The following is a 13,589-nucleotide window of genomic DNA, read 5'->3' on the forward strand; positions in this document are numbered from 1 at the left end:
TTATACTAGACCCGGGATAGACAAAACTGTCCACTATCTGGTATTCCTGTAACATGTTAGTCAGTTGAATAGTGTGAAGTCTGTCGACCACCATAATTTTTGTCTTAGCTTTATTAATTTTCAGACCAATTTTATTACTTTCGTACTCAACTCTTCGCAGGAGATGATCATTTGCTGCTATAAGTGTAGTGTCATCCGCAAATCTTGAATTGGAGATTTTCCTACCAGCCACTGTTACTTCACCGGCCTATCCATCTGAAGCCATCCTCATGATATGTTCACCAAAAATGTTGAATAAGTCAGGTGACAACACGCATCCTTGTCTAACACCTCTCTCGGTCTTGAATCGGTTTGAGAACTTCTGATCTAGTCGTACTGTTCCTATATTTGACTGATAAAGTTTTTTAATAAGTGTCACCAGGTGCATTGGTGTGCCCATTTCTATTTAAATGGACCACAGATTTATCCAGCTTACAGAATCAAATGCCTTTTGGTAGTCAACGAAGCAGAATAGGTACTTGAAATTCTCTAGACTTTTCAATGAGTTGTCTCAGGTTCAGAATTTGTTCCCGTGTACTTTTACCCTAACCCCGCTTGTTTCTGAAGTATTTGGTAATGTAGATTGGTTTTTAATCTAGTTTTTATTTGCACCAAATTAATTTATGGGTACACCTCCATCCTGTCCGCCATTAATTCTGCGGTTTAAAATAAATTAAATTTTTTATATATACTAAAATACCACACCAATAAGTTATTTGGTTTAAATAAAAATAATCACTTTTGTGTAACATTATCTATTAAAATCTGTCTACCTTAATGTGAATGTTAACCGCTGATATTTTTTTAATTTCCGGTCCACTGTTTAAACTTCAAACTGTTTTGTTTCGATATAAACGTCTACTAGCAACATCTTGTAACATTAAGACTTACATTTATCTAATTTTGTTACGTAATAAAATTTCAAATATTAAGTATTCTGTATCATCTGTTTATGGTTTTGATGATTTATTCTAGTTTCCCAATGATCACGAAAGTTTGAAATTTTGCTTTTATTTATTGATAAAAATTTCTCCCATATAACAGATGCTTCTTTTGTATATTAAAATAAATAAATTGCTTACTAATTATTTGATAAACGTAAGTTTCTCTTACTCAAATGAAAAAAATTTAAAGAAATTCAGTGATTGTCCATAATATGTATGTTAGAAGATGTTCTGATTTTTACCTTTTAAGTTTCTCTTTGATTTGAAATCACATCTGATCATTAAGCAACAGTAATTTGTAATTATTTCTCTTAAAACTATAGATAAATCTTTTTTGTAGCCTCGGTGTTCATTGGCTCTGATCTTCCAAAATATGGTCATTGTTCATCGTTCGAAAAAATAAATCAGTTGTAGTTTCAATAAAACAAAATACTTTAAACAACCTAAATAAATCAGTTCTAACACAAATTAGTAAGAAATATTTCCTTAACGTAAATCTAGAAAAAACAGAATGATAAAATTGTGATACAAAAAGAATCAACACTAGAGATTAACCATAGTTAACATAACACAACCCCTGCAACAACCAACAAACAGATTATTCGACCAAATCTCTTACGACTAGACTATAATGTTAGAACAAAACCTTATATGAGAAAAATCGAAATGAAACAACAGTAAAGAAAACTAATTAAACAGGAATGAAATTGAAGGATACTTACGGCCATATACTTCCTGAATTCTCTGTTTAAAATTCGAAACGTTGAATCAATATTCATATTTGTACATATAGTCCAGTCGTCAAAGAGATTCGACATTTAAAAATATGCAGAAAAGTAAGTTTACCACTTTTACACCTAAACGCCCCATCACAGGGGGAGAGGGAAACGGAAAAAACCGATTTACCACGAACCTTTACGCCGCCGTAGAAAAAAAATGTTTCAAAAATGTAGCTGACATATTTTTGAACAAAAATGTTTATTAACACTTTCTGTGTAGAATTTTATTAAAAACAAATTTTTAATAAAATTTGTATCAACTCGACGGTAAAAATTCGATATCTTTTGATCAGAGTGTCCTATCGACAAAAATGAAAATGTATTTTAAAGGTAAAGAGAACAGCTTTCGTTTCCCATTTTTTTTCAAGTTTTGTCGCAAGTTCTTATAAAGGTATTAAACAAATAACCGTTGCGTGATTTTTCCATTTTTTACGATTTACTAAACATAACCTCAAAGTAGCACATGCTGATTTTACAATTGTTCTATTGAAATGTATTTTCACTCTTGTTTATTTTAAATCTATACAATTATATTCTTTTTTTACGTAAATCTGACTTACTTGAATAATATTTCCAAGAATTAAATTGCTGTGCGGTAGATCAAATAATTAAATTTTTCAAGTATTTGTATACAACAATGTACGTATCTTTTGCAGTAAAATGGAACACCGCAATATACTTGAAAATTTACAAAATATGACTCAGGATGATTTATTTGATTACATAGATGGTATTCCATATCAACAAGCCATAAATTCAGATTTTGAGGGTGATTCTGATGCAGAAGATAATCTTCCTATTTCCAACCGAACGTCGGTTGCACCCAACGCGACTATTACTTCATTGTCTAATGATGACAAGGTTGAATTTCTTGATGTTGATTCAGATGACTCAATGGATGGTATAGCTTTCCACCCTCAGGTAAGAACAAATCGCATTTTTGACGACGTCGATACTTCCTCAGGCGAAGACGAAATAGAAAAGAACCAAGAGAACACAGTAAAGTGCGATGATACATATAAATGGAGAAAGAACGCTTCTGATGCACAAAAATATTCGAATGCGCCGTTTACCACACCATTTGGCCCAGCAAAACCGGTCAATATAAATTCACCATAATATAATTACACAGTCAAATCTCTATGCTCAACAACAAAATCATAATAATCTCGACCTAACTGAGGAAGAACTGAAAGCATTTCTAGGGGTTCTTATAATCATGGGGTTTCATAAACTACCTAGTTTGAGACATTATTGGTCAACTGATATTAACATGCACGTGCCAAGAGTTTCGCAAATTTTTACGCAAAAACGATTCTTAAAAATTCTTCGTTTTCTCCATCTAAACAATAACGAAAACATGGAAAGAAATCAAAATAACCCCAATTTTGACAAACTGTTCAAAGTAAGGCCTTTGATAACAGAACTGCAGCAACGCTTTCAAGAGAACTTTTATACAAGTAGAAATGTTGTGGTAGATGAAAGTATGGTTGCTTTCAAGGGGCGAAGTTCTCTCAAACAATATATGCCGGAAAAGCCCATAAAAAGAGGCTTTAAAGTTTGGGTCCTTGCATGCTCCGAAACTGGATACGTGCACAAATTTAGCATATATGAAGGCAAATCTCAATCACAACATGCTGAATATGGTTTAGGCGCTAAAACGGTATTAGACATTACCGAGTCTCTTAGAGGCGCAAACTACTGCATTTATTTCGATAATTTTTTCTCGAGTTTTCCTCTTCTTAAGAAAATGTTAACCTATGATTTGTTCTGCTGTGGAACTTTTAGAATAAATCGTAAAGGCTTTCCAAAACAAATGAGAAAGGACAAAACAATGAAAATGGGAGAACACGATTATTTCATGTCCAATGATATGTCTGTTGTTAAATGGAAAGATCGGGGGCGCAAATGCGTTTTAGTCGGCAGTACTATGCATAATCCACTTGAGATTACTTCAGTTTTGCGAAGAAAACCGAATGATGAACAAGAAAGTGTTAAGTGTCCAAAAGCCATAAGTGATTACAATCGCTATATGGGTGGAGTCGATCTATTCGATCAACTTCATGCTTCTTATCCAATTTCATGGAAATCCCGAAGATGGTATATGAAGATTATTTACTATTTGATTGATGCAGCAGTGGTAAATTCATATATAACTTATAAGACTACAATGAAAATGAGGTCCATTAAATCGAAACCAATGAGTCACCTGTATTTTAGAAGTGTATTGGGCAACGAGCTCATAGGTGATTTCTATAACAGAAAGAGACCAGGACCTAAGGTAACAATAGGAAGAAATAAACTGAAGAAAATGGGAGCAACCACTAATTCTGTTAGCGTTGAAAGCACGGTGAGACTAAGCGATGTTGGCAATCACATGCCAGAAAAAGGAACATCAAGACGTTGTGCACTCTGTTCAACGAGAGCAAAGCCAAAACGTTCAAGTATTAAATGCTCAGATTGCCAGGTTGCATTATGTATTCAATGTTTTCCATTATTTCATAATATAAATGTTTAATTAATGTGTTTTTTTCTGTGGTCGATTATGGAACCACAACTACATTTACCAAAGTCAACATATCTAATCAGGCTGTGGTCGAAATTTCAACCACCTAAAAAAAACAACAAGGAGTGAAAATAAAATGAAAATACGAATGAAAGTTCAATAACGGATCATTCCTTATCTATAATCTGCAAAGAATTTGTTTATATTACCAAAAAATAATTCTGCCCTATAAAGGGTTAAAATCGCCGGTCGCTTCAAGCGTTGTTTCTGTGAGAACTGTTTATTCTAGACAAAAAATGCTAATAAACATTTTTATTTAAATTATCTACAATTTTTATTTAAAACATTTTTTTCTACACATACAGATTTTTGGTAAACCGATTTTTTTATCCTGTACGAGGGGGCCCTGTCCTATACGAGGAGGACCCCTGTACGAGGGGGCATTTTAGGAGGAAGCTGGAGAGTAAAAGTAGCAAACTTTTTTACATTTTTTCTAGGGTGTCCAAATTGAAATTGTTAGCAAAATTCAGCTTGTTTGTATGATTTTTAGAGGTTCAGTGGCATTTTCGTCTCTGACAACTGGAGTAATAATAATTTATGATTGTAGTATTTGAGTCAATCTTCAAGGTACAATATTGTCTTAAGTAGACAGGATGATTCCTTATTTTCCGACTAGATCCATATTTGAATCGCATCGTTTAAAAAATTTAGAATTTACATAATTATTGATGTAGAGAATAGAGGTGGATATCGAAGCGAATTCTAAAAAATGTATAGACGTGTGTACAATCTTAATATAATATAAAACAGCTTGTAACATGACTGATTACAATCAAAAACGAATACAATACTTTGTAAGTGAAGGAGTACATATTTCACAATTGTAAAAGTTTTATTACATCTTCAGTTAAAAAACAAATGCCAGCACAGCAACGTTACGACACAAAACACAAAAGTTATGTTAATTATGTAGGGTAATTCTAAAAAAAAAAACAGCTATTGGGTTCAAAAAATCTCTTAGGAGAACGGAGACAACAGTCACTGTCGTGTTTTTTGTTTAACTTTGTTCCGTTCTAGTTAATTGTTAATTGTAATGGCCTGTATGCACGCATGAAATAAATAATAAATGTTGAAATTAAAGTGTCGTTAGGTAAAGAAGTGTGCTTAAGTTTTCATTAATTATTTATAGATAAATATTAAATATTCTGTTGATTTATTCATATATACAGGGTGAGTTTTTAGTGGGACATCGATCGATAATTCCATTATGGTATAAAATATCCAAAAAACTTATTTAGAAAAAATGTAGGCAATGATATTCTCCATACTTGGAAAATATGTGGAATTCTACAGAGTGATTAATAACTACGTGTTATAGCAAACATACAATTTTTTAAATGGGACACCCTATATATTTTTTTCAAATTTGTATTCTTCTTATAATTCTTGTTCTTATAGTATTGGGATTTGCATTACTATACAGAGTATTGAACAGGTTATGACCATTTTTATTTCGATCAACACCATGTATATAAACAAGTAATGCATAAACAATTATTTATTTTATATAATAGAGCAGGGCTTCTTAAACTTTTTTATATAGCGACCCCCTTCAAGCTTACCAAATTTTAAACGACCCTCTCCTCCATATAATGAAATAAATATTAACCGTAGATGTAGATGTAATATTGCACTATTTTACAATGTAAATAAAATAAGGATTAAAGAATACGTACCCATTCATTTCACATATATATAATTGGAAACGTTGACGGGATATCGGTCGTAATAAAACACAAAAAATAGAATGACATAAAACTATATCTATATATTCAATAGAAAAAATAAACTTTTGTAACAATTTTTTTAATAAAAACATATTATTAACATCAAACAATATTAATGTGACGGATGTGATTGTTTATATTTACACAAATAATTAAATCTAGGCTCAATTTGAGTTAGTGCAGATCGTAATAAATTTTCAACTTTTAATAAAGTTGAACGGTATTTTGATTTTATGTAAGTTAATGTGGAAAAGGCTGATTCACATAAATATGTTGTACAAAATGGCAGTAATTTGTTCATTGCCATTTTCGATAGTAGGGGATATTCTGATTTGATTTCTATCCAAAATTCATGCACAGGCACTTGAGAAAATTTGAGTCGCAAGGTAGTATCACTTGTTAATTCGGCAAATTCTTCTTGTGCTTTTAAGTTTAAAAAATTAATTTCTTCCATTTCGATTGAAAATGGATTGCAAATCCATTGTTGTGTATCGATATCATTATGAAAATACCTATGCATGTAAACTTCCATATCCTTCAAATGATTAACTATAATTTTTGTTATGGGAGTATCTTTTTTTGAAATATTGTTACTAATTATATACTCGTCAGTAAATGGAAACATTTCGAGCGATCCACTTTCCACTCTGTTCTTCCATATAAGAATTTTTTTAACAAAGGCCTCAAGTTTATTTTTTCACATAAACATATTAACGCAGACTCCCTGCATTGATAAATTCATATCATTGATTTTATCAAAAATATCTGCCAAATAGCATAGCTTGAGAAGCCATAAATTATCGTGAAAATAGTCGGTCAAATTAGAATTTTGCTCTATTAGAAATATAAGAACTTCATCTTTTAAAGTTAATAATCGTTTCAAACTTCGACCTCTTGATAGCCACCTAACTTCAGCATGTAGCAATAAACTTGTATAATCCAAATCCATATCAATGCACAAATTTTTAAACAATCGACTATTAAGTGCTCGACTTTTAATAAAGTTAATGACTTTGACTGCATCAAAAAACACAGTGTTTAATTCTGGTGCAATTTTTTTAACAACAAGTGCCTCTCGGTGAATCATACAATATGTAAATGTAATATGATTATTTCTAGCTTTAACAAATGCTGTAAAACCAAGATCTTGTCCGGTCATTGCTGCAGCACCGTCCGTGCACACACCAACACAATTTTTCCAATTTAATCCTTCTTTTTCAAAAAACTCATTTACTTTTTTATATATATCTTTTCCACGAGTATGACCTTCCAGAGGACGACAAAACAGTATATCTTCATGGATGCTTCCCTCATAAATATATCTTACAAAAAGTAACAACTGTGCCATTTTTGAAATGTCTGTCGACTCGTCCAGTTGTATTGCAAACTTTGAGCTATCTTTAAGCCTCATAAGAAGCTGTTGAAATTGATCATTGCTAATGTCTGAAATTCTTTTGGACACAGTGTCATTTGATAATGGAATTTTACTAATTTCAGCAACATACTGTTTTCCATGAACAATTTCAGACATTCTTATAGCTGCAGGTAGTAAAAGTTGCACTCCAATAGTAAACGGCTTTTTCGTTTTTGCTATCAAATACGAAACTTCATACGATGCCAATAGATATCTATCATTCAAAGTAACATACTTCTCCAAACTGTTCTTTTCTTTATTTGATGTTTGCAAAAGATGCTCAAAATATTCTATTGGCTTTTTTGATAACGTTGCATGTTAAGTATTCAAATGTCGTTGCAGTTTTGACGGTTTCATGCTTTCTGCAGCCAAAACTTCTTTGCAAATTAAGCACACTGGTTGTTCTTCATTGTTGTGAGAAGAGCATGTGAAGCAATACTGCAAATATGATTCGTCATATTTTCTTTTATTTGTTTTGCTAGAAGTCGGATTTGAAGCACTGCAACTTGGTTGCGACGGCGTGGCAGACTTATTAGTTGGAATTTTAATTAGCCATTTATCCATGATGGTTAAATAATAATAAATAATTAAACAAAATGTAGTTGAACTTTAACGTAATAATTAAAAACACCAACTGAAAATTACACAATAAATACACACATGTCACTACGAAGACAAAGCTGAGTCCAAACTGAAGTACAAACAGAAAAATAACTACACTCGAATCTTTACCAGTGCAATGACAACAAATTACGATCAGATCAACCCCGACGCATGGCGTGTTCAAAGTGTGCAGCGCACAAAGGCACCGTATCACAAAGACGCCGAAAAAGAAGCTTTCATTTAATTTTTTTTATTATTCTTTAATAAAAATAATATGCCGATTCGCCTAGCCTAGCTTGATTATACTTCCGTATTGTATGTGTAAGCTGTAAGGCGACGCGGCGTCTGGGTACTTATAATCACTAAGTTATCTTGCAAACACTGGCGCCGGCGGCCAGACATCAATGTCGAACGTTCAGTTGAAAATCGAGGAGCGCGTTGTATTTATTATTTTAAATGCTACTTCCATATTTTCATTTATAGGCCCTACATAACAGTTTTGCATTGCCACTTTTTTTAAAAAATAGTTATAATAAAACTACAATAATATTTTGTATGATTTTTATTTGTATTTATATTTGTACGTAGTGTGTATACTAATTTTAAAATTTTAAAATTTTATTTATAATGATTGAAAAGTATCAGATCTTTGCGACCCCCTTTCAGTAAACTCGCGACGCCCCTGGGGGTCGCGACCCACAGTTTAAGAAGCCCTGTAATAGAGTAAGCAATGTATTGTATGTTTTAAATTAAGTTTAATTGAAATCATTGACAAAAATTTGTATACAGGGTTTATATTTTTTGTTAGTTACTTATTGAATAAAAATAATTTTGCTATATTATCACTCAATACTCAATACTTATTTCTACTTACAAAAATTGAATTTATTCCCGAAATTTGAAAAAAACTAAAAATATCTCGGAAAATATTGAGTTTAGGTATATTGAATGCTATATAAAAATTAAAGAATATTATAAACGCAATATTTCTAAAAAATAAAATATAGGGTGATCTATTAATTTATGGAAAATTAATAATTAATTTATAGAAAATCGAAATTTCGTTTTGTAGTTCACCCTATATACAAATTTTAGTCAATGATTTTAATTAAACTTAATTAAAAACTGCAATATATTGTTTACCTTTTTATATAAAATAAATAATTATTTATGCATTACCTCTTTATATACATGATGTTGATTTCATAGGGATTTCGAAATAAAAATGGTCATAACTTGTTAAATACTCTGTATATTAATGCAAAGCCCAATTTAATAAGAACAAGAATTATGACAGGAACACAAATATAAAAAAATATATAGGGTGTCTCATTTAAAAAATTGTATGTTTGCTATACCACGTAGTTATCATTCACCATGTAGAATTACATATATTTTAGGGTATTCAAGTATGGAGAATATTGTAACGAAATTTATTTTGCCTACCATAGGGTAAGAACATAGGGGTAGAAAAATTGGGGGCAGAAGCTAAGGGAGTTGAGATAGGGCAAGCAAAATAATTCGAAACGTATGCGAACGGGCACTCAGGGTTTAGTTGGAGAGCTGGGTCGTGGATAAGTTGAAATAAATGGCAAAGGGGTCGGATTGGGGTAACTACACAATGAAACAAAGGGATACTTACATAAATCTCCTGGAACAAAAACGAAACAAGATATGGCAGACAAGGTTACCTCTAGCTATTTTTATTCGGACGTCGAATTGAAGAAAACTTCCTGCTGGAAAAAAAAAATTCTTCTTCCCTAAAATCAAGAATACATAAAAGAGTTAGGAGACTTTTCTAAATAAAAACAAAAAAATGGATCAGAGAAACAAATCAAACGTTTATTTTTGTCTCAAACAAACAGTTATCAAAAATACAGATTGCACAAGAAGCATACTAAATAACATATAAACAAAATTAACAAAAACTTACGTGCTTATCTGTTTACAAAGGAGATTGTTACAAAAATTTTCGAAATGGTTCCTAGGTTATTTATTAATATGGCCAAATTAGATTATTAAAAATTAAGGATATCCTTGTTTATGAAAATATCTTAAAATTAACCTTATATATGAAATATCTTTTCTATATAATAATCAAATTAAAATTGTTTTACAACAACAGCAGATTTAAGCCAAAATGTCATATGTCAACATAACATTGTAAGACAGAATAAATTATGACATTTTGTTGGCCACGCCTCTAACACAATATAAAACTTTAAATATTACAAATTATTTTATTTTAATGAAAGCAATCATCAATTATCAAAAATAATCTTTCTATTTTTTCTGGAAAAATTAATATATTAATTATAACTAATAATAATTAATTTCTAGTTAATAATTAATATAATAATAATAATAACTAATAAATAATTAATTAACCTTAATTCACAAACTTTGCCACTTAACTTTGAAAAACTTGCTACTATCTCTGGGATTGGAGCTGCAAGGACAAAACTCTCAACTGGAACAAAAAGGAAACCATTTCCATACTCAGGAACGAAGATCTGACGTAGATGGGGTTGGATCAAGCAAGCAAACGACAACAAAGCTGGTGGGACATCCTATATAATCATTTAATTTCATCAGTTCCGGTGTACTGCACAAATCTTATGGTTGATACTCTGTTCTAAACTGCATTATTGCAAAAGAGTATTAGCCAACCTTTCACTGGTCTTAAGATATAACACAAAAAAATGAATCGACTCCTGATTCAAAATCGTCCAAACATCTTTCTAGTCTGAAATCTCTTGCTCGACTCCTTATCTGCGTGACATTTTACAAATTCAACGCCAAATAATTTCCCTTCACGTCTCGCAGCCAGTTTGTGGTCTACGAACCTAAACAAACAAAATACCCCTCTTGACCTCGTTCTTAGCAACGAACCGACAAAAAAATATCTTGAAATATTTACTTTTAAAATGGGTAACTGGAAATTTTTTATCTCACAATACATACAGAGAATAGGGGAATTTTAATGTAAATAAAGACAAAAAAATATTCTCAGCGTTAATACGTCTTTACTACGAGATAAACAACACGCATTTTATTGACTATTTTAAACGTCCTCGTTTCCTAGTTTTAACCGGAATAATTTTCTACCTGACAATGTAACAGAGACAAAAACATATATATTTTGAAACAACTGAATACAAAACTTAAAACAGAATTTATACTATTATATAGATATTAAATATAAAACGCTACAATATCAGTGCCCATTGAAAAAGAGTTTATTTTAACAATTTTTAATTAACAATTACCAAGTTTTTATGCGGAGAAAATTGCGAAAAAAATAATACCTAATGTTAGGTAAATGAGGTTATTTTACTCTAAACTTAAAAGCTAATTTAAATTGCTTAAATAAGTCTTTTTAACAGAAAGAAGTGCATGATCAATAACGAGTATTCCCCTCCTCTATCTCTTATTACACCTTGCATCTTTCTCGGCATGCTTGCATATAAATTTTCATCCCGTGTAGCAAACCGGAGCTGCTCTATCGTATTTGAAACGGGATTTCTTTGTCGTATACGGCGTTTTAGCTAATCCCACATGTGCTCTATTGGATTTACATCCGGGCTAAATGGCAATCTAATCTTTGAGTTAATTCGGACCTCATCAAGATAATTACTCACAATGTAATCATGTAAACATATGGCAAAAAATGATCTTGCAGGATGTTTTGAACGAAAGAGTCACCAGTCATCCGTCTCTCCCAACTAGTACATCCTCAAAGCATCACAGGGGGCGAATCGTTCTCTAACTCTTCTGTAGAAGTGGTTTCGAGCATCTGGATTCCATAATAGGATTCTGGTTTCATCAGTGAAAAACCATTTTTCCAGTTGTCGATATTCCACTAAATATGTGTTCTTGCAAATTCTAAACGACGAGCTTTATGATTTTGGAGAAGAAGAAAATCAAAGGGATGTGGGTAGAAAACAAGATTTTTGGCTAAAAAACATTCAAAACTGCACCAAAATATCAAACACGCACAAAACTTTTTCATATTCCAGAAAATCGTGAAGCCATGGCGATCGCCAACGTCCGATAATATGGATATCTATTGAAAGAATACGTAAATGAGTAATAAATTTATACTGTGTTTCTGTTTCTCTGGTCTAATATCGGATATTTGTATTTTTACCCGCACAATTTTATCAATACCTGGTTTAAAAAGAAATACACACTAACTAAAATGTATTAACAATAAATTAAGATAATCCAATAAAATAAAACTTTATTAATTACAGAATTCAACCATCTATTCTTCTCTACGGAGCCGGAGGGCAAGGACAACCAATCTTGATCAACCCAGGAAACCCACCAGGCAATTTCTTGGTACCTCAACAGCCCGGTGTTGTTTATAGAAACAATCCTCAAAATCCTGTCTTCGTGGGAGGATATCCTAATCCAAAACCTGCGCATATTCCTCCAATCGAAAAGGATGCTGAAGAGATTCCTACCAATCCTGCCAACATTCCTCCATTTCAATCTAAGCCTAGTGGTATGTATATTTTTGCAGTATTTACTAATTTGTACAATTTATTAAAATAACTGTTATGGTAAACGTGAATTTAAAAACTATAATATATTATAAACAATTATCTCCATTTACAACCTACACCTTGTGTGTACACGCTTGCTACTTTTAAGTATAAATGTAACACAAAGTGTGTGTGAGGTATCATGGAAGTTTTCTATTCTTTTGAAAGATCGATAGGTAGAATATTACATCGTTCAAACGATCGAATTTTTAATGAGTTTGGCGCATAAAACAGACTGAATTTGATCAATGTCATGAGTTACGTTAGTTTGGAGGTCCGTGCTTAATCTTATGGACCTGCAACCACAAGAAAAAGTCTAACTGAATAAAATCGCACGATCTCGGCGGCCAGTTCATATCACCTGCACGTGACATAACCATGCCTTCAAATCACTCGTGTGCAATGTCTACTGACTGAATTGTGTGGCACTTAGTGCAGTCTTGTTAAAATACCATATCGTTGGTGTCGATACCAATTAATTCATCCAAAAGAAGTTTGAAATCATGGACCTGTAACGCTCACCGTTGACGATAATTGCTTGACCAGACCGATGATGCCGCCAACCTAAAATTTACATCAAACAGTAACATTTTCAAGACGCATTGGAGACTCTTAGATCTCATCTGAGGGGTCAGGGGGAAAACAGTCTGAGTCCACAAACACAGAAATTGAAATTAAATGTTGTTATTTTTAACAAAAAAATTATTTTATCTCAACCGTATAAATCGGTTGTTCTTTGCACTCGGAAAGCAGAATATCCATGAATGTATAATAATGTTTTAAAACATACTTGCACATCACGAAAGTCTCTATCAGGGCCACTCCTAACACGGTAAGAATAAGAAGCAAGATTAGGAGTCCCTGTAACCACTCGAATTCGTCGACGCATAACTGGGAGAACGGTTATCAGACCACCTAAATACCGATTCTGATCATCGTAGTTAGCAAGTTCATTTAATTTAGTCAA

At 32.1% G+C, this 13,589-nt stretch overlaps 1 protein-coding gene across 1 annotated transcript in view; it reads left to right on the forward strand.

The window, feature by feature from the left end:
* The window catches only part of LOC140445795 (uncharacterized), a 65,323-nt gene that overhangs the window by 26,248 nt on the left and 25,486 nt on the right, over positions 1 to 13,589 (forward strand). The window contains exon 3 of the mRNA XM_072538142.1: positions 12,329 to 12,582. Within this exon, the coding sequence (XP_072394243.1) occupies positions 12,329 to 12,582 (254 nt within the window). The remainder of the gene's footprint in view (positions 1 to 12,328; positions 12,583 to 13,589) is intronic.

Source organism: Diabrotica undecimpunctata, chromosome 7, assembly GCF_040954645.1.
Source record: "Diabrotica undecimpunctata isolate CICGRU chromosome 7, icDiaUnde3, whole genome shotgun sequence".
In the NCBI taxonomy this organism is placed as follows: Eukaryota; Metazoa; Arthropoda; class Insecta; order Coleoptera; family Chrysomelidae; genus Diabrotica; species Diabrotica undecimpunctata.